General features: G+C 38.0%; 4 protein-coding genes and 2 pseudogenes across 5 annotated transcripts; 3 read left to right on the forward strand and 3 right to left on the reverse strand.

Annotated features, from left to right (window-relative positions):
• Positions 1-7: 7 nt before the first annotated feature.
• Positions 8-3,460, forward strand: LOC17896110 (tip elongation aberrant protein 1). Of its 2 annotated transcripts, none has more exons than XM_006302025.2 (11): positions 8-341; positions 714-863; positions 964-1,131; positions 1,396-1,548; positions 1,620-1,772; positions 1,863-2,027; positions 2,139-2,255; positions 2,333-2,513; positions 2,599-2,842; positions 2,921-3,047; positions 3,131-3,460. In XM_006302025.2, exons 1-11 carry the CDS (start codon positions 173-175, stop codon positions 3,187-3,189), a joined length of 1,686 nt encoding a protein of 561 aa, XP_006302087.1. In that variant the 5' UTR covers positions 8-172; the 3' UTR covers positions 3,190-3,460. The 2 variants fall into 2 exon arrangements, with proteins under 2 accessions (XP_006302087.1, XP_023643710.1); XM_023787942.1 differs by having other exon boundaries at positions 2,142-2,255.
• A 2,282-nt stretch (positions 3,461-5,742) lies between these two features.
• LOC17895672 (protein LONGIFOLIA 2) lies at positions 5,743-11,065 on the forward strand. The gene is made up of 5 exons (XM_006300322.2): positions 5,743-6,936; positions 7,447-7,523; positions 7,596-9,485; positions 9,587-9,722; positions 9,952-11,065. Exons 1-5 carry the CDS (start codon positions 6,801-6,803, stop codon positions 10,788-10,790), a joined length of 3,078 nt encoding a protein of 1,025 aa, XP_006300384.1. The 5' UTR covers positions 5,743-6,800; the 3' UTR covers positions 10,791-11,065.
• Positions 11,066-11,185: 120 nt separating this feature from the next.
• LOC17894803 lies at positions 11,186-13,039 on the reverse strand (annotated as a pseudogene).
• Positions 13,040-15,410: 2,371 nt separating this feature from the next.
• LOC17894640 lies at positions 15,411-18,674 on the reverse strand (annotated as a pseudogene).
• Positions 18,675-19,517: 843 nt separating this feature from the next.
• LOC17894784 (glycerophosphodiester phosphodiesterase GDPD5) lies at positions 19,518-22,266 on the forward strand. The gene is made up of 8 exons (XM_006302296.2): positions 19,518-19,728; positions 20,150-20,334; positions 20,448-20,631; positions 20,824-20,898; positions 20,984-21,093; positions 21,262-21,480; positions 21,577-21,732; positions 21,827-22,266. Exons 1-8 carry the CDS (start codon positions 19,716-19,718, stop codon positions 22,064-22,066), a joined length of 1,182 nt encoding a protein of 393 aa, XP_006302358.1. The 5' UTR covers positions 19,518-19,715; the 3' UTR covers positions 22,067-22,266.
• A 101-nt stretch (positions 22,267-22,367) lies between these two features.
• Positions 22,368-23,432, reverse strand: LOC17895929 (rho GTPase-activating protein gacO). Its single transcript, XM_006300970.1, has 2 exons — positions 22,693-23,432; positions 22,368-22,602 (listed from the first exon to the last, which is right to left on the reverse strand). Exons 1-2 carry the CDS (start codon positions 23,430-23,432, stop codon positions 22,368-22,370), a joined length of 975 nt encoding a protein of 324 aa, XP_006301032.1.
• Positions 23,433-23,514: the final 82 nt, after the last annotated feature.

The following is a 23,514-nucleotide window of genomic DNA, read 5'->3' on the forward strand; positions in this document are numbered from 1 at the left end:
GGGAGAAGCACCTTTATAAATCTTGTGTATCGCCATTAGCATTAAAGAATCATTTTGAGTGTTTTTTTTTTGGATTTCCTCTTTGTCTTTCAGTTTTATTAGCTCCTTTTCCAAAAAACCTTAATTTTCCCGCACTTTCTCAACGCAAAGGAAGGATCTTTCATCCAAGAAAATGAGGTGGGAGAGGGTCCAACAAGTGGGTCTCGGTGGTTCTTTCTCCGGCCCCGGGAAGAGATGGGGGCACACTTGTAACGCCATTAAAGGAGGTAGATTTCTCTACGTCTTCGGTGGTTTTGGTCGCGACGGTTGCTTAACCAATCAAGTCCATGTCTTCGACGCTGGTGAGTTGCTAGCTCCGGTGTAAAATGTCGGCTTTTTTACTTCTTCTTAAGATCGTCGATCCTCCTAGTGTGGTTTTGCAAAAAGAAGTCTCAACCTTTTGATTGATCTCTGTAGCGATGATTTTGTTCAAATTTTGTAGGGTTTGTCTTTGTCATTTGTTCGATTGTGCGGTAGACCCCATTATCCTATTTTGTTTCAAATCTTTGATCTTTGTTCTTTAGTGCATATCTACTGTTTCTTTCCTTGTTATACCGTTCTTGATATGATCCTTTCATCTCTTGGGAAGTTGGGAATGATGTTTTGTGGTTACTTACTTGATTGTCCTGTTTTGAAAATCTTCCTTGTTCTCGTATGTGGCAATTTTGTTGCAGAAACGCGGATATGGACTCAGCCTGTAATCCGTGGCGTACCACCTTGCCCGAGGGACAGTCACAGCTGTACTACTGTTGGGGATAACCTTTTTGTGTTTGGTGGTACTGATGGGACCAAGTATCTCAAGGATCTGCACATCCTAGATACTTGTAAGCTCTTCTATCTTTTCTTGCGTTGTCTAAATAGATCAAGAAAATGCTTGTGCTAACTGTTCCTGTCGCTTGTTTCTCTTTCGTTTATGTGTGGTAGCTTCACATACTTGGATATGCCCGGATATTAGAGGTGAGGGACCCGGGGCAAGAGAGGCTCATAGTGCCGCGCTAATTGACCAACGTCTTTTCATATTTGGTGGCTGTGGGAAATCTCCTGCTTCGGATGATGAAGTATTCTATAATGACCTTTACATACTTAACACAGGTATACTGCTTAGGCTACTTTTTAGCTTCCATGTTAATACTCTTCATATAGCATCTGTGATTAACTGATATGGAATCTGAGAGAGATTAAAGAATGAGCCTTTTTGTGCTGACTCCTTGTGTGAGCATTGACATACAGATTGGATGTTAGTTTCTGTTAGCCACAATGTGCATTACTCTTATCGATTTTATTTGGATTAATTAGAAAATTTGCTGTCAATTCCATGGAGGCATGCATGTAACTGACCAGCTTTAATCTTGTTAGAAACTTACGTGTGGAAACGTGCTGTAACAAACGGGAAAACCCCCTCTGCACGAGATAACCACACTTGCTCAACGTGGAAGAACAAAATCATCGTAGTCGGGGGTGAAGATTTGGATGACTATTATCTCTCCGATGTTCATATCCTTGATACAGGTAAGAAAGCATTCTTTACGTGTTTAGTGCTTGTGTGTATGTCTTCTGATATTCTGGCTCTTTACTTTCAGATATATTTGTATGGAAGGAACTGAAAACTTCAGGACAGTTGTTAACACCTCGAGCCGGTCATGTAACTGTTGCACTAGACAAGAACTTATTTGTTTTTGGAGGGTTTACGGATTCACAGAATCTTTATGGTGATCTATACGTCCTTGATTTGGGTATGTAAAGACCTTCATTAATGACAAGCCTTTAATTCTCGATAGTCTCTGATAGCGTCATAACTAATTATTGTTGGTTTGTCTATAAAGAAACGGGTGTATGGTCCAAGGTAGCTGCCATGGAAGAAGGGCCATGTGCTAGATTCTCTTGTGCAGCGGTTTGTTTAGATCCTTATAAAGCTGGTTCGTTTTTCTTTCTCGGTGGGTGCAATAAGAATCTTGAGCCGTTGGATGACATTTACTATTTACACACAGGTTTGTTACAGCTTTTCAGTTTTACTGCGATTCTTTGGTATCTGTAGCTAATATTCTGTATTGGTTACATCAAATTTGCTTCTGCTAATCTTCTTTGCGTATGGTTATTAGAAGGTGGGTACGATGTCCGGTTTGATCAAAACCTTAGGAGGTTGTCTCTTAGGAAAGAAATGAAGCTAAAATGCCAAGGGAAGAAATTAGCTGTGACCAGAGCCAACATTGACCAAGGTCTGCTCTCCTACATTAGTAATATTAGAGTAAGAACAAAAAATGTAGCATTTACTCGATATATGGTTTGACTGTAGGAAGAGAGAATGTCCCTTTGAAGACTGGCTCGAATGATCAAAGAAAACCAATGTTTCAAGGCAGGCTTACCCAAAGTAACCCTCATGGTTACACTATAGAAACGATCATTGATGGAAAGGTTTTTCATGGTGTTTTGTTTTCAAACTCTGTTCAAATGGAAGATCCTCGCTTCAGTAACAGGCAAGTGTTTATTATTATTCTCAGGTTAAATTTTCTCTTTTGGCCCACTTCTTGGAGAGCATGGCTGATTTGTGATTGTTAACAGGAAAAGGCCTGCTACATCTGATGGAGATTGTGATCATAGAGCAAAGATACTAAGAACTTTGAGCAAGGATTCAGCAGCTGGTAGTAGCAAACAAGCTGATCCAAAGAAGGTTGCACATTCAAATGATATGAACGTACCCATGATTGACACTCTCCATGCTAGTGTAAGCATGGTGGGACCACAGGAGGCAGAAACCGCTGCTGTTAACTCTGTCAAAGATCAAGATGCTTCTCAGCTCGATACGGTGTGACATTTATCTACTACAACAGCTTCAGCTATTTTGGAATAATGTTTCAGAATTTATGTACTGAATATTTTGCAGGGGATTGTTAACAAGGAGCCATTGCCGGATACTCATGATGAGGCGAATGTAGAGCCATCGAGAAATGAGATTTCAACAGATGCTGCTAAAGCTGATCTTGGAGGAGCTTCATCGCCACAAAAGCAAGGTGATTCATGAATAGGCATGATTAAACAGTTCCTTCTTAACTATTGGGTAATAAGTCTTAACTCATTCTTTGGATTGAAACAGAGGAAGGGGCAGCTGCTGCGGAAGATGATGCAGATGCAGCGCAACAACCGAAACCGTAACAATGTTACCAGCTTGAAGGATTTTTTGTTGTTGTTGTGAGGTTATTCAGTTAAGTAGTAGCTGGAGATAGAATTTGGTTTAATAGCAAAGTTGAAGAAAATGAATGATGAGTGGAAGAAGCCAACATTTGAAGTTGAGGCCTTTTTTTCTTCTTCTTGTTTTGTATTTGGAAGTTCTGCAATATAAACAGCTTTTCCCCTTTTGCTATTATATATCCGTTGTAGTTGGTCTCGATTTGCAAGCAAGAGAGATGCATTGTTTACTTTTTTACCTTTTTTTTATATATGACACACTAACACATCACACAAAATCAATCACCAGATTACAAAGTAGTAGTAAGGGTAGTAATTACATTTGAAGAAACGTTACAGGTGGGACTTAATATTAAATGCATTAAAGGTCTTCACATAATAAACGAGTCTGTGTTTCTTAAGCAATAAGTTCTGCTTTATATGAGGACTATGATGCGACGATTGTGCACGACTAAATAATAATTTTTTGTTTTTGTCTTTCCCTCTCTCTTGCATTGTGATTTTAAATCTCTAATGCAATTTTCATTTTTCACCAACTAAAAAGATTACGTTTGACATTGGTCATTGTAATGATAGTAGTTTAATGCAACAACCATTGATCAATGCACAGAAGATTACTAGTACACAAGTTAAAAGAGACAAAAATTCGATGATTACAAGTGTTTTTGACAAATCATTAACAGCGTGAAACCATGTGCCTCGATGATTGAGCGAGCATTCTTAATCTTTGACCAAAGACCACTTAAACTTTACTGATGTCATTATTAACTTTATAATATAACAGTAGACAATAGTGTACATGTGTAGCTTGGGAAATCGTTAAATTTTGATACCATGGATACATCTATGATCTATGCATATACTACGTTTGGATCCAACGACAAAGAGTAAATGCTAAAGTAAGTAGAGAGAAAGAAAAATTCAGGAGAGGTAATTTACTTCTTTAAATTGCTATATTACCAAACCCTTAATTATTTAATTTATTTCTCTCATTGATTCATTACCAATTTTTTTTTTTTTTGACGTCTTTCTATATATTTTTGTTCTTTTACCAAACGTTTTTTCTTATCTTTTTTTTTTTGGTACCATTTCTGTAGGGAAAATGCTACAATTTCAGTAAGAATTGTTCCCCCAAAAAAATCACAAAATATATAAATGAGTCAAAACTAAAAATACAATGTGGAGGAGATAGATTTTAGAAGTCCAAATAATTCTTGTCGGCAACGCAACTACTAAAGCATCTAGTAGTATTGTTTTGCAAGTAGTATATATATACATACACACACACCCATTAGTTTATTTCTTACTATACATTCTTTAATAGTATCAACTATTTTATTCTCAACATTGCTTTTAACAACTTCCATGCAAAAAGAAAGAGTTCCACTATGAGGAAAAAATATAAACAATGTTCTCAACTTTGGAGCTCGAGACACCACCTAATCTTTTTGTTCTTTCGTGGCTCCAAACTAGCTAGAATTATAATTTGCTTTAGTATATTATGTTAACCATTAGTTTATTTTTGAATCCCTCAAGAAAAGTACCGTTAATTCGTACTAGACTCGATAGTATACGGCCACCTACGAATACGAAAGTAACAAGTTGAAATTGGAGAAAAGACAAGTCAAAACATAAATTGAATGTAAGTGGTTGTCAATTTTTTTTAAAATAATTTATGAGTAGAAAATGACAAGAAAAAAGAACAACAAGAATAAGGTGTGTGTGTTGATGGATATGATAAAACTCGACGTGTGAGAAACTAGTAGAAAGCAAAAGGGGGAACATAATAGAAATGACAAGTCTTCGTTTGATAGACACACAAGATGCAGAAATGACTTTAGTTTCTATAAAAGAGAAAAAAAAATATAAATTTAGTGAAAATTATGTGGAAAAATATGTTTATATTTTCACTTGGTTACGCAAATTTTGTTTGGTTTTTGTTTTCCCTACCTAAAGCGAATGGTATTTAATGTTGTACAGCCGTGACCTCACCGGCAAATATTAAAGACCAAAACATCGTGATACTTTTTCTGAGTAAGTTTCACATATCTAACTTTGGATTAAATAACATTTCATTTCAATGGTGGTGAAAATGTTTTTATCCAAGTCAAGAGTTAACGTCAGTTTTGTGATATACTAGTACTACTATTTCTATCACGCCGACAATTTTTTTTAACACACAAGAAGAATATTTACTGTCTTCAATGCAAATAAACCTTACTAATAAGATGATGATTATAGTAATGTAAAATTTGTGTATTTGGTGTGATAATGAAGCAAAGATACAATATATATATATGATGATTTGTAATTCAAGTATCAAATCCAGGATCTTAATATATTTGGTGACAGAAAACATAAGAGAGAAGAAAGAAAAATGAATTCATTCTCTGGATATGTTTGATGAGCTGACTGACAGAGTCACAGAGGTCACATGCGTGAAGAAGTAAAAACAAGATCTACTCTCTCTCACATGCTTTCGTGAGATGGAGAGTCTCTGTACCTCCACACACACACACCCTCTCCAATGTCTCTCTCTCTATTGTTTTCATTTTAATAAGTTTCTAATAAATAAAGATAACCTAATCTTTCTTTGCTAACGTTTTTACTTAAGAGAAAAAGAAAAAAAGAAAAAAAAAAAGAATCCTTTCCATTTTCCAATAAGCCAATATGTGGCTGAATTTTCCGGTTTGTTCTCTGAGCAGTTACCAGTGAGTACAAAACAGAGGAACATTTAGTCTCTTCTTGGATCTGTAAGAGATTCTTTTGTTCCTTTCTTTAATCCCTTATTCTGTTCTCTTCCTCTTCCTCTTGATTTGGCGGTTTCTCTTCTTCTGCAACTCTCTTCTTTTCATTGCTTCTGTTCTGTAGATTTCACTAACTCACATTCTGTGTCTTAGGACTGATATTTTTTCAGACAAAAGGGGCACACTGTGTTCTATCTACTCTTTATGGTTTAGTTTATTGAAGATTGGATCTAATCACCAAAAGGGTCTCTTATCTTTTCTTCCCTTTTCCTTTTGTCTTCTACAGTGGAATCTAGGTTTGTAAAAAAGGCCTAAACTTTATCTCCTTTTACAGATCCGTAGGTTGCTTGCTGTTAGTGTGGGGACTTAGAACTCTGATTGAACATATTAGATTTTTCTTTTTTGGTGGTAAATTTGGGATCTTTTTGAGGGAGCTTTAATTAAGCTGGAGAAATACAATTGGGGGGTTCTGATTTGAAATCTTAAACGGGTTTCAAGTTTTCTACAAAGAGAAAAGGCTAAACTTTTGGAGTTATATGAATATGGAAGGTGCGTCATTCTCGTTATGATGTTAATGGTGGTTACTGTTTGATGATGGAGATAGAGAGAAAGTAAATATAAAGATAACTTTTAAAGTGATCTCTTCCAAATTATTGCAAACGCATCATTGGTGCAAAAAGTTTGGGTTTTTCGGAAATCAATAAAGGGGAACACACATCACATAAGGAAGCTTTCAAAGCCAAAAAGAGAAGAAAAGGAGAAGTCTTTTTGAATCTTTCTGCAGAAAGTTCCGGCGCCGGAGAATTGGCTGTTTTTGTGATTGTATAGAAAATGGCGGCGAAGCTTCTGCATTCATTGGCAGATGATAGTGCAGATCTGAAGAAGCAAATTGGTTGTATGAATGGGATTTTTCAAATCTTTGATCGTCACCATGTTCTCACTGGCCGGCGTAAAAGCCTTACTTTAGGTAAATAATTAATATTTATATTTTGATCATTTAAACACTCTCTTCTGATCTCTATGGTTCGTGTCTCCTAGTCGTTGACTTGTATGTAGTTACAGCATGTATGTAATTATTAATTCATGTCTTTTACTTTTCTTTTTGTATCTTCTTCTCTATTTTGTTTTGTCTCTGCATCTGCCATTGTAGTAATTCTTTCATTAACCAGGTCTTGTTCCAGTTTCTGAGATCTAAGTTAAGGTTTTTTTTTTTCCTTTCTTTCTCAGTTGTGTTGATCTGCCGGATCTTTTGGTTAGATTTAGTTTCCCTTCTGGCCTGTTTTTTCTTGGTAGATTTTGACTTTTATTAACCTTAGGCTCATGAAGTTTCCAACCAAATGTGATAAATTCAAGTTTGACTAACAGGTTGGTATAGGTTTTTATTAATGGTTTCTCTGGATGCATTATCTGGTGTTCCTTGTTTGGGAGTTTAGATAATAGATATGATGCTCATGCTTGTTTTATGTACTTGTTGCAGGTAATGGCAATGCTAATAGCATCAACTACGAGAGAGAATCTGAATCTGTTGATACAATTAATCAACAAAAAGAAACTGTAAGTTAGTTCCCTTGTCAAACATATACCAGTGGTTTTCTTTAAGATCCTAAGGGTTGCATTTCATTTCAGGACACAAACAATGGTGGGAATGTGAAAGAGAAGCAAAGGATTTCAACAGAATCATCGAGGGTTTCTTTCTCATCTTCATGTTCGTCCTCTCCATCTTCTTCTGAGTTCAACAGAGGAGTTCTACCTGAAGCTTCTGCATATGACCGAGTCAATTTTCCAGAATCTCCTACAAGTGATCCTGAGATGACTGAAGGGAATGGATTTTCACATCTGGGACTTGACCTCAGAGATGTTGTGAGAGACTCAATGTACAGAGAAGCCAGAGGGCTTTTGATTAAGACTCCAATGACAAGAGAAGAAGTAGCTAGACACAGTAGACGAGAGGATTCTCCAAGGCCTTATGGTTTGAAGCAATCAACTCCCGCGGATCTCAATGAGTCCTTCAGAGTTCTAGCAAAACTTAGAGAAACATCTCAGCATTATAACGAGACTGGCAAGAAAGATGCACCTCGTTACTCAGTTGATTCTCATGATACGCTGAAATCCAGACAGAAGCAAAAAGAGTTGCCTAGGCTTTCACTGGATAGTAGAGATCGAGTGATGCAAAACTCCGGTGTTGATCCTAGATCAAGTAAGCTTTCTGAAAGTTTCAGTGAAAGCTGTTCAAGCAGCAGCAAGAAACGGCCTCCCAGTGTTGTTGCAAAGCTCATGGGATTGGAGACATTACCGGGATCTCCATTGGGTAGAGACATTCATCAGTTTGGTTTTAACAAAACCAGCATCTTTGAGCAAAATGACGATCCATTCTCAAGATCATTGAGGGAGAAAAATCTGAACCGTGCTATTCGTTTTTCTCCTAGCTCACCAAGAAGCTTGGGGAAGGACCCGGCTTCTCCAAGATGGAGAAACTCTGATTTTGTTATGAAACCTCTATCAAATACAAGATTCCCCATTGAACCAGCTCCATGGAAACAAGCTGATAGAAACCGAGTTTTGCAAAAGCAAGCTAGCATGCCTGTGAAAGCAAAGCCGTATGAGGCACCTAATTTTTCTCCTACAGTGTACAGTGAAATGGAGCGTAGATTGAATGATCTTGAGTTCAAACATTCGGGAAAAGATCTGCGAGCTCTTAAACAAATATTAGAGTCTATGCAGTCAAAGGGTTTCCTGGATACTGAGAAACAACTACAATCCTCAAATGTTGCAGCTCAAAAGGATTATGAAAGAGACAATTCTGCAGCTTCCAATCATGCAATGCCATCCATAACGAGAGTCCAGTCTTCTTCATCTTCAGCTAACCAGGTATATCAATCCCCGATTGTGATTATGAAACCTGCCAAGCTTGTTGAAAAGGCTGGTATTCCTGCGTCATCGCTTATTCCCATTCACAGCCTATCTGGCCTCAATAAGATCCGTAGAGAAAAACCTAGTGATAAAGAAATTTCAGCAAGTAATAAACGGGTGACAAAAGATCGTAGTCCTGGAAACCGAAGAGCTGATACCTGTATTAGCTCTTTCGATAAGAAATCTGACAGCAGGAGTGTGCGATCTTCTTCAAAAAAGCCTCAGCAGGTTTCCAAAGAAAGTACTTCAAAGAGTTCAGGATCTGTAAGTCCAAGGTTACAGCAGAAGAAGCTTGAGTATGATAAACGTTCACGGCCACCAACCCCTCCTGATTCTAGCAAATCAAGGAAACTGTCAAACCAACAACTTGTGGAATCTACTTCTCCTGGTGGCAGACGTAGACCCAAGGCTCAGAAGAGTTTGCAGCAAAATGATGACCAACTTAGTCAAGCAAGCAATGAATCTAGGACGTCAAGTAATGACATTTGTACTCAATCAGAAACAGAAGCCTCTGCTCGTGTAGAAAAAGCTACTGAAGCCGATGGTGGTAAAAGTCCATCTGTAATCGAGGCAGCCAAAGCTGTAGTCTCTAACTTAATGCAGAATGTGAGTTCTGACTCTCATTTGTATCTCATTTGTAACTACTGAAGCCGATGGTGTGAAAAGTTTTTTACTTAGTTCTCACAAGTTTTGTTTTGTGTTTGCAGAAATCCAGTCCAAGGTTTAGTGAAGATGGATTGTCATCGAACCTGTCAGTAGTTGCATTGGAACATCCAAGTCCTATTTCTGTTCTTGACGTTTCAACGTACAGAGAGATTGAACCATCACCCGTGAAGACACAAGGTAACAAAAGAATTCTGTCTATAGTGTCCTCGTGGTCATTAACCTCTGAGAATATTGGCATGTATAAGAACTTGCAAACATCAATGTCAGTTTAAGATTCTATGACCACCCTTACATTTTCCTGTAGCTTGTTTAGTTTGGGAAAGTTTCCCTTTTACAATTTTTTCTCAATACATGGATTGGCTGTTCAGTTCCTTAAATTTTTGACCCAGAACTGATCATGTGATAGGTAATGTTGCCCATGACTTTGGTGATGAACATTGTGAGGACCAGTGGAATCCAGCTTACAGTTTCTCAGAAACCACATCAAGCTTTTCACCTGAGATAAACCGTAAGAAGCTTCAGAATGTTGAGCACTTGGTTCAAAAGCTCAGACGATTGAACTCTAGCCATGATGAAGCCAGCCAAGATTATATTGCATCGCTCTGTGAGAACCCAGATCCTACCACTGATCATAGATACATCTCTGAGATTCTATTAGCCTCGGGTCTTCTCCTCAGAGACCTTGGCTCAGGATTGACAACGTTTCAACTACACCCTTCTGGACACCCAATCAATCCCGAGCTGTTCTTTGTTCTTGAGCAGACAAAGGGAAGCAGCACTATGCATCTGTTACACAAAGAAGAAAGTAAGGTTCTGAAAAATGAGAAGCTCAACCGAAAACTTGTGTTTGACACTGTTAATGAGATTCTGGTTGAGAAACTAGCTTCAGTGGAAGCCACGACGAATCCACTGATGAAGTCATCTGCGAAGATGACTAAGAAAACCATGAGTGCGCAACAACTACTGAAAGAACTGTGTTCAGCGGTAGAAACACTACAAAAGCAAGCCACAAAGAGATCAGAAAGCATCTTATTGGAGGAAGAAGATGACTTCTTGAAAAGTGTACTTGCTGAAGATGTGACTATTCGATCTGGGAACTGGGCAGACTTCAGTGGAGAAATCTCAGGATTGGTGCTGGATGTGGAGAGGCTTCTCTTCAAGGATCTGGTTAATGAAATTGTGCATACAGAGACTAGCCGTCTGCAAGCAAAGTCAGGAAGGCGACGAACGCTTTTTGCTAACTAGTAGCTGAGTCTCTTGAAGAAGACAATATACACACAAGTGGTTTCTCTTCTTTCTCTAACTCTTACTGTGTTATGTTTCACACTGGCCTTTTTTTCTTTTCTTGCTGATTCTTATGCTTGTTTTGGGATCTTTTGTATTCTACAACAGGATAGTAATCATATGGTGTGTTTATGTAATTACTGAAGTTCTTGAGATACTTGGAAAAAAACTGTAAAGCGATATAGATTAAGAGAATTCATAAAAGTAGAAAGACAACTAATGGGAAATTCTCTGCATCTATTATCTAATTTTTAGGGTCTGTTTACTCTTTTCTAGTCTGATTGTTTCATGCTAGATTTATGTATTAAACCAACACCCAAAGCAGCTCCAAGATATGCTTGAGACTTCACATTTATTCAAAGACAAAAAAAGTACAGAGGAACCGTAACACAAGCAAGAGGTTTGAGAAGAAGAACAGCAGATGGGGACGAAAATGAAACTAGCATACATAGGAACATTTAGCACCTGCAGTGATTTACCTCGAGAAACTCCTAACATTGAGGACGAAAGCACCAACTATGTAGAACCAAGCTCTGCTCCAAGGAGAATCAAAAGAGAGTGAGGCGAGAGTATGGTCACATAGGCAGCAGCAAAACTCCAGTAGAAAGATATCATGTCGATTGTGATTTCATAAGATTCCACTCCATTATCTGGTTCTTGAAAGGTATAGTTATTGTTGTTATTGTTGTCGCAGCTTAGGTTGGTTGGTTTCCCACAAAAAAGAGGGTTACCTAAGTAGCTGGTGTCGAAGGTGTTAAACTGTCTTCCCTGTGGAATGACTCCCGATAAGTTGTTGTATGAGAAATTGAACACAGCTAGGCTGCTAACATCTGTTAGTTGTGGTGGGATCCTGCCTTGTATTTGGTTGAAGGAAAGATCAAGGCTTTCCATATTCCCCAAACGTGAGAAGCTTTCTGGTATCACACCTGATAAGTTGTTGTGAGAAAGATTGAGAGCAAGTAGTTGCACAAGATCACCAAGCTTTACAGGGATCTCACCGCTCCTTAGTCAAGTACCTCTGACGTGTGTAAGCAATGTTTCTGGAATAACCTCTGATAAAGTACTGTCTTGCAAGAGTAACGTTGGCCCATATGCAGAACTGAGGTATGGAGGCATGCTCCCAGATAAATTATTAGCAGAGAGATCTAATACCTTCAGATTTTCAGTGGTGAACAAGGAAACGGGTATTACACCTTCCAACGAGTTGTTTGAAAGCAGTAATGCATACAAGGATGGAAGTGTGCCAATCCAACGTGGAATAACACCAGTGAGATTGATGTTCGAAATGTCAAGCATATACAAGTATTCCAAGCTCCGCAAACCTCGTCCAATCTTTCCTGTAAACTGATTATTATCCACAGACAGCAGAGATACACGAGCTAGTGAAGTTTGTTGATTCTGGAAAAATCTCACCACTTAGTTTGTTATGTGAAAGCTTCAATATTGCCAAAGAATAACAACCGTTATAAAAGCTTTTCGTTAGCTTCCCATGGAATTTGTTGTGAGATATATCCATATATTCAATCCTTTCCATGTTACTAATAGAAGATGGCAGATATCCTTGAAAACTGTTGTTCGATAGATTCATATACTGTAAACGAGGAAGTATCTACCCAATGTTCTCTGGAAAGAGCTGATTGAATTCATTAACTGACACATCCAGCAAACGCAGATTGTGAGGAGCTTCTGGTAGTTGAAAGCTCGTAAAGGAATTATTCGGTAGAAGCAAACTTTCGAGGTTGGCATTTTTCGCCAACAGCCGAGAAGGAAACTTTTCAGAAATATTATTGTTAGAGAGATCAACTTGGCGCAGATCATTCTGGTGTAGGAGATAATCAGGAACCTTCTCCAAGTTGCAAGATCGTAACGCTATAAAACTCAGCTGAAATTTTGGGATCCAAGAACTTTCAGACTTTACTTGAAGTGAGTTAAATTTTGAAGAAAGTTTCAGCACTGTTACCTTTGAGAGGTTGGCGAGCAAACCAATAGAAAAGTGGCCTTCAAAGTTGTTATCAAACAACGATAAGTATTCAAGGGATTCAAGACCTAGATAATTGTAACTAAGAATGAGCTCTTCCATATTCTTCAATTCGCAAATCCCTAAGGTAACCAGTGCAAAAATTTTGTTCACATAAATTCAACGGGTATTAGACTGAATGCAAAAGTAAAAGATTTGTGCAGACTTACCTTGCAATTCTGTTGATGCAGAAAAAAAAATCCTTGCCAATTGAATACATCAAATTAAACCCTCGTGATACGTATGTGGGAGAGTATGCACGTGTTAATAGCTAAAGAGAAGTATGAGAAGGGAAAAGAGTATAAATAGATATGTAGTAGGATCGTTATTATTATCCTGCGTGATCATCATTGTGAGTTGTTAGAGCTTGCATGCTCTGTTCTTAGAAGATGAGGTTAGAGAATTGTAACTCCAACCTTGTTAATTAGGGTTTGTGATTGTATTGTGCAGTGAGAAGAGGATAAGAGAGAAGAGTTCATAGGTTTCAATCTTATCAGCAACAAATGATCTTTGTGTCATTACTCCAGTAGTGAGAACATGGTCGAAGGCCCCTTCTTTACTCCTTGAGATCAGGTATTGCTTGAGCTCCAATAAAGCAGTCTTTTCTTTCTGAACACAGCTTTTGTATCCATGTAGCTGCACCAACAATATCGTCACCCATATCAAGTATTGACCCAAGAAAAACTTCTCCAACGAGGTCAATGCAATACTTCCAAGGTAATAAGAAGTCAACAAGAATTGATTGTAAATTTAGAAAAATTCCAAGTCTCAGTTAATGAAAACACTATGTGAGATGCGTAAAGTGAATGATCACTATCGTTGATTCTGAATTGTATGGTAAGACAAGTCAAGGTCTTTTGTAGAAAACAATCATAATCGTTTTAACAGTTTTTGAAGTTAGTTTATTTAAATATCAGTGATTGCTGCCTACCAATTGGTTTCTCTTTGATTCCACACAGTTGATTTTACTTTCAAAGAGCAAAAAAATAGCCAAGTACAAAACAGAGAGATACAATGGTTAGGGCTTCCTTTCCTGGATTTTGCAGCTGTCAGGAGAAACTTAAATTCCGGTTTGGTAAAGTAACTTTGATGTTTGTTCTCCCTACAGGAAATTTCCCTTATCATTACATTTTAAAATCCAGTCCAACGTTTAGTGAAGATAGATCGTCAGCTAACCTTTCACTAGTTGCTTTGGAACATCCAAATTCTATTTCTGCTCCTGACGCTTCTATTTACAGAGAGACTGAACCATCTCCTGTGAAGACACAAGGTAACAAACGGATTGTATCTGAGTGTCCTCATATTCTATTTACTTAAACATATCCTTCTATACACCATAGAGCAAACATCAAAGTTACTTTATGTTTCAATGACCACGAGTTCAAACTCTTACATCTGTCTTTAGCTTATTTATCGTTTACAAAAATAAAAAGAAAAATTCAATACAAGGATTTGATGTTCAGTTTTCTTACAATTTTGACTCAGAACTGATGTGATGACTCTGGCGATGAACATTGTGAGGACCAGAGGAATCCATGACTCAACGCTCTTCCATCTGCAGCAATTGCTCTTTGTGTCATTACTCCAAGTAGGGAGAATAAAATCAAGCACCCCTTCTCCACTCCTTGAGACTAAATACAACTTTTATTTCCATATAGGACCTTGTTCGTTTGGTCATCTAGACGCAGTTGCCAGATACACTTATCAGTTTTTGTTCGTTTTTATCAAATTAAGAAACGCGTCTAGATGCGATATCTAGATGCAAAATAAAACTCATCCAGAAAAACTGGATATTTTGGATGAGTTTGAAAGATGAGCTTGGATGCACCAAAGTGCCTATCAAATTACAAAAGTCTAAAATACCCTCATTTAACTATAACTATAATTATTTTTTATTAACTTTTTTTTTGTAAAATTTTTAAAATAATGGTTTCTAATAAAAATTAAAAAACCCGCAAAATCTTATATTCCCGCCAAAACTACAAAATTTTGTTTCCCTACCAAAATCGCAAAATAACGATTTCTTGCTAAAATCATAAAATTTTGTTTTCCCGCCAAAATCATAAAATCTCGTTTTCCCGCCAAAACCGTAAAATCTCGATTTCCCGCCAAAACCATGAAATCTTGTTTTCCCGCCAAAACCGTGAAATCTTGTTTTCCCGCCAAAACCGTAAAATCTTGTTTTCCCGCCAAAACCGTAAAATCTTATTTTTCCCGCCAAAACCGTAAAATCTTATTTTTCCCGCCAAAACTAAAGAAGCTTTCTAAAGTTCATTTTTTTGTTTATTTTTATATTATAAAAGTAGTTTTATTTATAAATAATTATTTAAATTTAATATGATAATTATATTGTTATAAACATAATTAGAACTATTAAAACATGTTCAACACAAAACAAAGGGCATTTTGGTCATTTGGCATGTATTGTATCCAGATGCAAATAGTAAAATACAAAACGAACATAACTATATCCAAATACAATTTCTGAACGCATGACCCAAAAATTGAAACGAAATCATTTGGATACTGCGTTCAGATACCGCGTTCAGATATTGTATCTTGATAACTCATCCATTTTACCAAACGAACAGCCCCTAGCTGTCCCAAAAGTATTTTCCCAAATACATACCTTATTCTTAGAGAGATTCAGTCCATAGTGTAGAGGCTTGAGACATATTAAATCAGTAGCTATGTAAGGTGAAATTTTTAGCACGTATACTTTTTACAGAGATAAAGTGAATTTAAGTTTTTGCCTGGAGAGAAATATCCAACTGAGCTGAACGATTTAAGAAGACATCTTTTTTCCTGTGGCGATGAAAGCATCCACAAGGCGGAGCCATGCTCGACTCCAAGGACAATCGAAGTACATAAGTCCAAGAATGCCTACGAGTGCAGTCATATAAAATGAAAATGTACTCCAATAGAAGACCACAATGTCAATAGCAGCTTCATCTTCTTCCTCTCTTCCATTGTCTGGTTCCCTTGAGCTCAAAGTGTTGTTCCCTGATCGGTTGAAGAAACTCGGAAATCGCAGCCGCGGATTTCCAAGAAAGGATTCTTTGTCAAAGGTAGCCACTTGTCCTGTTGTTGGTATCGTACCAGAAATGAAAGGGTTATATGAGATGTTGAACTTACTCAGCTCATTCAAGTCATTCAAACTCGTTGGAAAGTTTCCTGAGAAATTGTTGCAAGACAGATCAAGATTCTGCAGGCACTTAAGATTTCCGATTTCTTGAGGAATCTGGCCTGAAAATTGGTTTCGGGTAAGGTTGAGGAATGCAAGAGGCAATCGTCCTATCTCCGGAGGTAGTTTCCCTTCAAACTCATTGAAACCCAAATGTAGTGTGCTCAGCTTGTTCATCTGAGAGATACTTGCAGGAACCTCACCTGACAGCTTATTTCCACTGAGCTGAAGATAGGCTGAAATTTCAAGTGTGCGTACCGTGGAACCAGAAGTGCAAACAGGAAAGAGACCGTACCCTTTAAGAACATGGTCCCATAGGCTTCTGCAACTCTTTTTTGTAAGAATTGCGTATACAAAGTTGAAAGGAGGGAACTCCGCTGGAATCCATCTCTTCATTGCCAAGCATTCACCGGAACCAGCAATTATCTTGTCCTTGTTTTGCCTATTCACTTCAAACGTTGGAAGAGGATTACTACCCATTTTAGTCAATTCAGGATGGAATTTACCAGAGAGCTGGTTGTTTGCCACATTAAACCACAAAAGGCTCGTGCAGTTGCCAATCTCTCGAGGGATTTCTCCTGATAGAGAGTTATTTGCAAGCATTAACCACAATAGAGAGGTCAAATTTCCAAATGAAGCTGGTATTGAACCGGTCAGCCTGTTAAAGGAGAGATCAAGTGCTTGAAGCCCCGGCATGTTCCCGTACTCCTGTGGTATAACGCCACTGAAGTTATTATAGGCAAAAATCAAGAACTTCAAACTCTGGATCTGGGAAATTTCAGCAGGTAACTGTCCCGAGAAATTGTTGTAGCCCAAATCTAGCCTTAAAAGATTAGGTAACTTGAGGATGTTGGAAGAATGGATTCCTCCAACGTATTGGTTTGCATGCAGGACTAGATACTTTACTTGAGTAAATCTCCCAAATATTTCTTGAATGTCTCCTCCAAATTTGTTTCTGCTCAAATCCAGAAAGACCAAGTTGGTCAAGTTTAGGAGAGTTTCAGGTATGTCTCGAGAAAATGTATTATTTCCCAAGTATAAACCTCTGAGAGAGGATATGGAACCTATCTCAGCTGGGATGTTCCCTTTGAATTTGTTTCCCCACAGATTCAATACACTTAGATTCTGGCAATTCGAAACTTGGCCTGGGAATTCCCCACCAAATTTGTTCCCAGATAAATCCAACACTTCCAAAATGCAGTTCCCCCTGAACATGGAAGCTGAGATATTCCCGGAGAGTTGATTATCAGAAACTGAAAACTGGATCGTCCTTCCAAAACCAGCCCACACTTGTCCACTGAACCCATTGGAACTGAAGTCAACATACTTGAGATTCCTACAGCCGTTGAAGATGTCATCGATTCTGCCAGTAAAGTTGTTTGTGGACAGATTTGCAACAACCAAGCTGTTGCAGAACAGTGGGAAGCTAGACTGAATATCACCCGCAATCCTATTCAACGAGAGATCAAGAACCTCAAGATTTGACAAACCAGGTAAGCTAAGCTTTCCATCAAGAATATTGTGAGAAAGATTAAGATGCTTTAGGTTGTGACAACGGCTCAGGTCATCTGGAATTGACCCTTCGATAGTGTTCCTCGATAAATCAAGATACGTGAGCTGCGTTAAGGCCGAGAGTTGCCGAATAAAGCACCTGAAATGGTGGAGTCACTTAGATTGATCCCTGTTACTCTACTTCCTGGAGGTGTACATATGATCCCAGGCCAGTGACACACTTCTTGCTTCTCCATTATCCATTGGGTATGTATCCCTCGGTTTTGTGGGTTCCGTGATTCGAGATACGATTTCAGGCTTAACAAGGCTTCTCTATCACTGTCCAAAGAATCTCCAGCCACGGCTACGGCTGCCTCGGAAGAAAATCAAAACACATAAAATGAAATCTTCAGATATATAACAAAACTTACCAGCAAAAATTATCTATAATATGCGTAAACTACGTTATCATGCCATGTTAGTCAAACATAGGAAAAACTGAAATGTGAAGTTGATAACTCGAAATTACTTGAAGTAAACAACTCTAATGTAGAATATAAGGTAAGGAAAAGCAAAAAACATGTAGAAATTGGCACAAAACTCAATGAAGTAAACTTCAAAGAATTAAAAACCATAACAGAAGCGCATAGTTAAGCACCCAGTATATGATTCCCAACGAAAACTCACAAAAAAGAAAGAAAAGTAGAAGAATTACCAGTGATCAAAACGAAAAGTAAGAAAGAAACCAAATTAATTGATTCAGAATCATCATCTGCCATTATCACAGGGGTGACCAACTTAATCATCCTCCACATCGTCTTCTACATCTTCTTCAAGATGGTATTCAAGTTTCCGTGGGAATAGTTGTATATCTACAAAGTCAAAAGTCCCGATTATTCAAAACACTTAGAAAAGTCGTGTGGCATACGTAGCGTTAGGGATCACTATCGTTTAGTTTGAATCACATGAGAAGACGACTCGTGCTGACATACAAAGCGCAAGGGGGTCTCTTTAGAAAATTATCATAATCCTGACGAAATAATACAATGAATTAAAGATGTAACCTTTGAAATCTGCTGAACAACCACTAGGTAACTTGAAGAAAATCCAAACTATGAAATAGAGGTATTGATTGTGAAACAGAGAAACCCAGAACAATCACTAGATGACTTAAACTCTTGAAGCATCCAATAATGCGGGATTTTCTCCAAGTTTGAAATCATCATAGTTATCTAAAAACAGACACATGAACCACACGCAAGTTGTGCTTTGGGTTTTGTGAAAAAAAAAACAACAATGGATGGTCCAACAAAAATATAAGGATGATGCAAACTGATTTTATGCGAACAAAAATTAAATTTTGTTAACAAAGTAAATGAAAAAATAACATAGCTCACTCTTAATTTGACACAATAAAATCAGTTGGAGTGGCCCTCTTTAATAATTTTTTTGTGTCAACATTTCAATATTTTTAAACGAACATTTAAATATTTTTAATTTGAAATTTTTTTAGTACAAAGGGTGTGGCATTGAAAGGCTATATATCACGACGTTACCGCCAACACCAACGCCACCGTATTGCGTTCTGGCCTCTGCCGAAACAAAAAATACTCATGAAAGAGCGGGTCCATCAATTGGGTCGACCCGGACCTTCGAATGAAGCCGGAACAGAGTTTGAGTCGTACCCAGCTTTCTACCAGGCGTCAATATTCCGGCAAGACGCAGAATTAGGTTTGGTCCAATGGTGAGCCCAAGCCACTAAACGCCATCGTGGAAAAAAACCGATAAATGGATCGCCGTTTTTGTGGGAATATGAGAGACGAGTGGATTTTGTTTGCAATTTTGACAAAGGGGAGGCGTTGCTAAGTAAATAAATACTATTCTGTATTAGTTCTTTATATACGGAAATAAATAAAAAGGCAAAAAAGCTTAAAAAGTCTTCTCAACCAAAACTATGGGAATATTCGGGAGAATGTAAATTGAAGTTGAAGACGATGTGATATATATTCGCCCAAGAACGGCAAGCCAAACACGCAGGTCAATGGAGTAAGAAAGAAAGAGTGTGACATATTATTAGAGATTATAAAACACTCTTTATAAAGTAGTACATGGACAAGAACCTATAGAGTCGGATAAGAGACCGAAGAAAGCGAATCGAATCAGACAACCTATCCGATCGATCCAGGAGATCGTCATGATTCTTACAAGTAAGTTAGCTTCTCAAATTTCAACTTTTCTTTTTTTGGTTTTATGTTATGGGTTTCTTATGCTTAATTTTTTCTTGGTATGGTGTTGTAGACTCGATTGATTGCTTCTATTGCATTAGATTTGTTGATTTTTTTTCTAATTTGCCGTTTCCTCTTTAAATTCACTCTCGTCTTATGGAATTCGCATAACCATTATCAGCACCCTTTGACTTTCTTGCTCATCCATGAAACTGAAGACTCTGGATTTGTTTATTTATATGATTCTATTTAATTGGCTTTGTTTCCTATTCCACTACAAGTTAAAAAAAAAAGTTTGGGTTTTTAATTTGTTTTTCGCTTTTGTTCTGCTATTACTGTTAACCGAAGCTTGTAGGAAAGTAAAGTTTAATACAAAGTGGGTTATTGGTGATCTTGCTTACAGAGTGCTTACCCTTGGTATGGTTATCTCTACTTACTGTGTCTGTGTGTGCTGGGAGGACATTGTACTCACTCCCTGGTAAAGAACCTGAAAGTGTTAAGCTTCCACTTCAGACTACACGTCCCTACAACATCGCACACAGAGGTTCCAACGGAGAGATCCCAGAAGAAACTGCAGCTGCATACTTGGTATACCGTTGCCCCCTTTCTTGATCAATCTCCTTCTGCTTGTTTGAAATGGATCTTCTTCCCTAGAATGTTGTTACTAAAGCATTTTCTTTTCTTTTTTGGTCTTTTGACAGAGAGCAATTGAAGAGGGTACAGACTTCATAGAAACAGATATCTTATCATCCAAAGATGGTGCACTTATATGTTTCCACGATGTTATCCTTGACGAAACAACCAATGTTGCGACTCACAAGGAGTTTGCTGATCGGAAAAGGACATATGAGGTGCAAGGATTTAATGTCACTGGCTTTTTCCCTTGTAAGTTACCATCATTTTCCTGAGCTCATGGTTTCTGTCTCAGCATTACTGGCATCTTTTTCAGCATTTAGAGTCTTCCTCGAAAAACTTGTGTACATAATCTCATTTAACAACTGCATAGAAAAGCATCAACTTGGTTTATTTGAATTTGAGACATTTTCTAACAACTGATTCCTCTTTGATTGCTTGTAGTTGACTTTACTCTCAAAGAACTGAAGAAACTACGAACAAAACAGAGATATTCTTTTCGGGACCAGCAATATAATGGTTAGCTAGCCTATCTTTCCTGGATTTAGCTGTTGGAAGAAATTATAAATTCAACCATGACCATCTCTTGTTTGTTGTATTGCAGGAAAATACCCTATCATTACATTTGAAGAGTTCATTACCATTGCTCGGGACGCTCCAAGAGTTGTTGGGATATATCCTGAGATTAAAAATCCAGTTTTAATGAACCAGCATGTGAGTCGCAATCTTCCAACAAGCTTGATTATTACTTCACTGAAATTCATTAGATTGAATTAAAAGCCTCAGTTGGTTCAAATTTGCAGGAAATGATTACCTTTTTGCTTTCATTTCCCTGAAAAAGACACCTTAACCGTTTCTTCTATCACTGTTATATATTTGCAGGTCAAATGGCCTGGTGGTAAGAGATTTGAGGATAAATTTGTGGAGACACTTAAGAAGTATGGGTATGGAGGCTCATATTTGTCCAAGAAGTGGTTGGAAAAACCATTATTTATTCAGTCATTTGCACCAACTTCACTCGTTTACATATCAAATTTGACAGACTCGCCAAAAGTCCTTCTAATAGACGACGTTACCATGCCAACGCAAGACACTAACCAGGTCAATGCTCTGCTCGTCATATTGTTTTTCGATTCTTGAAAGTGCTTTTGCTTCTATTAAAAGTGACTCATCGTTCTTATTTGTAAATCTAAGCAGACATACGCAGAAATCACATCAGATGCGTATTTTAACTACATTAAGCAATATGTGGTGGGGATCGGACCATGGAAGGATACAATTGTTCCAGTAGATAGTAACTATATGCTAGCCCCCACAGATTTGGTCAAAAGAGCTCACACACATAATCTACAGGTAGGATTTAATCTTTTTTTCCGGAGACTGGAAGAGTCAGTAACATGTATCTGATAATAACTTTTTCGCCATTTTCTTTGTAATACATACTCAGGTGCATCCATATACGTACAGGAATGAACACGAATTCTTACACTTTAACTTTAGCCAAGACCCATATAAGGAGTACGACTATTGGATCAATGAGATTGGAGTTGATGGACTCTTCACTGATTTTACAGGCAGCCTCCATAACTTTCAAGAATGGACATCTCCATTACCTGATACCTCCAAGTCACCACGACAGCTTCTGAGTCAAATTGCCTCATTGGTCCTCCCTTATGCTAAGGCTTGAAGTTACACATTAACACCTATCAGTAAACCTATTGTTTGCCATTAATTGTGTAGAATAAAGTCTTAATGATAACACAGTTGTTAAGAAGCAGAGGAGTGTTAAAGATCAAATTAAAGAAAAAAAGACAGCAATCTTATCAAACTGTATTTGTTGACTTCACAAGATTAAACACAAAAGCTAAAAAACGATTTTTGTAAATCTTGGAACAAACTTCTATAATACAAAGAAGAAGATAACAATTTCTCTATCAAACTGAAACGATACACAAATCAAACTCACTCCCTTCAGAAAAATGTTCCATTTAGACGCAGAAGGTTGTGCAACAAGGGAAGCAAGATAGCCATTTGGGGTTGTGATTAGTTGCACGATCAGCTTCTGCTTTGGGAGCTACTGATTTAGGAGCTTCCTCTTTCTTCAATCCTTCATTTCCATCAGCCTCATTTGAAATCTTTGGTGTCTCAGGCAGCGAAGGATTCCTCTGCTTGTTTTCAGGAGTGGAACCTTGTTGTAGCCCGCCCTTGTCTGCATTCCCCAATCTACGCAATAAGAAACCAAAAAATGTGAGAAAAGAAAACACATTTCTGTTTGGAGACATGAAACAGATGATCGTAGAAAGTTTTTCTTACACTGGAAAAGCGAAAGACTTGAGACTAAAATCTTCGGAGCGACGAGAAACAGAACGATCAAGTTTATTGGTTTTGTTGGTGTTGGTGTTGTTGTCTTTGTTAGCAGCTTCATTAGCCATGATAACCTCTCTTATACTGGCTGCAGCTTTTTGTTCGTCTTCTTTACTTGCGCGGTAAGCCTTGTCTGTTTCAGCTGCTTTCTTGGCTATATCCACGGGAGTTTTGGCCTCAGCCACCACTACACCTCCCCCTGCGGCTCCTCCTTGGTTTGCGTTTTGGGGCGGGGATGGTAAAGGAGAAGGCAAAGGAGGAGTTATTGGTGAAGGAGGCTGAGGAAACGTGAGCTCGCCCGATTTGAAATATTCTCCTCCGGTGAAGCTATTGTTACCCATATGGATGCTGAAGAGAGATTCGTTGGACATAGTGCTCCATTCAACTGGAGTCGTAGAGGTTGTTCTTGCGAAGACATGTGAAGGAATTCTGTAGGGAGGTGTAGTAGGGCTCGAGGTTGTTGTTGTTGTGTTGTTTGTGGACCGCTCCATGACTTGTGTCGGAGGAGATTGCTCTACATAGAAGTTGTTTAGATTCTGGTCAGGTCTTGGTTCGGCTTCTATGGAAGAACAGGACGAGGAAGAGGAAGAAGAAAGCCGTAAGATTGGATCTTCTGATTCAGGTTTAGATGCTAAGTTTGTCGAGTTTTGGTTCGTGGGAATAAAAAAACTTTGTTCTTGAGATTCCATGATTCCAAAACGTAAGAATTTTTGTGTTCTTGGGTTTTAATTAACTATTTCTTGCCAATATTTCAAATCTGCAACGTAACAA

The sequence above is a fragment of the Capsella rubella genome, unplaced genomic scaffold (genome assembly GCF_000375325.1).
Source record: "Capsella rubella cultivar Monte Gargano unplaced genomic scaffold, Caprub1_0 scaffold_2, whole genome shotgun sequence".
Lineage (NCBI taxonomy): Eukaryota > Viridiplantae > Streptophyta > Magnoliopsida > Brassicales > Brassicaceae > Capsella > Capsella rubella.

What these genes read in the sequence shown, in the direction of transcription:
- LOC17896110 (XM_006302025.2), top strand. Translation starts at nt 173, where the DNA reads ATGAGGTGGGAGAGGGTCCAACAAGTGGGTCTCGGTGGTTCTTTCTCC. An exon ending in TCTGCACATCCTAGATACTT is followed by an intron (nt 864 to 963) that starts GTAAGCTCTTCT and finishes TATGTGTGGTAG; the next exon opens with CTTCACATACTTGGATATGC. An exon ending in TTCATCGCCACAAAAGCAAG is followed by an intron (nt 3,048 to 3,130) that starts GTGATTCATGAA and finishes GGATTGAAACAG; the next exon opens with AGGAAGGGGCAGCTGCTGCG.
- LOC17895672 (XM_006300322.2), top strand. Translation starts at nt 6,801, where the DNA reads ATGGCGGCGAAGCTTCTGCATTCATTGGCAGATGATAGTGCAGATCTG. An exon ending in TCTCTAACTTAATGCAGAAT is followed by an intron (nt 9,486 to 9,586) that starts GTGAGTTCTGAC and finishes TTGTGTTTGCAG; the next exon opens with AAATCCAGTCCAAGGTTTAG. An exon ending in ATCACCCGTGAAGACACAAG is followed by an intron (nt 9,723 to 9,951) that starts GTAACAAAAGAA and finishes ATCATGTGATAG; the next exon opens with GTAATGTTGCCCATGACTTT.
- LOC17894784 (XM_006302296.2), top strand. An exon ending in AAACTGCAGCTGCATACTTG is followed by an intron (nt 20,335 to 20,447) that starts GTATACCGTTGC and finishes GTCTTTTGACAG; the next exon opens with AGAGCAATTGAAGAGGGTAC. An exon ending in CAGTTTTAATGAACCAGCAT is followed by an intron (nt 21,094 to 21,261) that starts GTGAGTCGCAAT and finishes ATATATTTGCAG; the next exon opens with GTCAAATGGCCTGGTGGTAA.
- LOC17895929 (XM_006300970.1), bottom strand. Translation starts at nt 23,432, where the DNA reads ATGGAATCTCAAGAACAAAGTTTTTTTATTCCCACGAACCAAAACTCG. An exon ending in AAGTCTTTCGCTTTTCCAGT is followed by an intron (nt 22,603 to 22,692) that starts GTAAGAAAAACT and finishes CTTATTGCGTAG; the next exon opens with ATTGGGGAATGCAGACAAGG.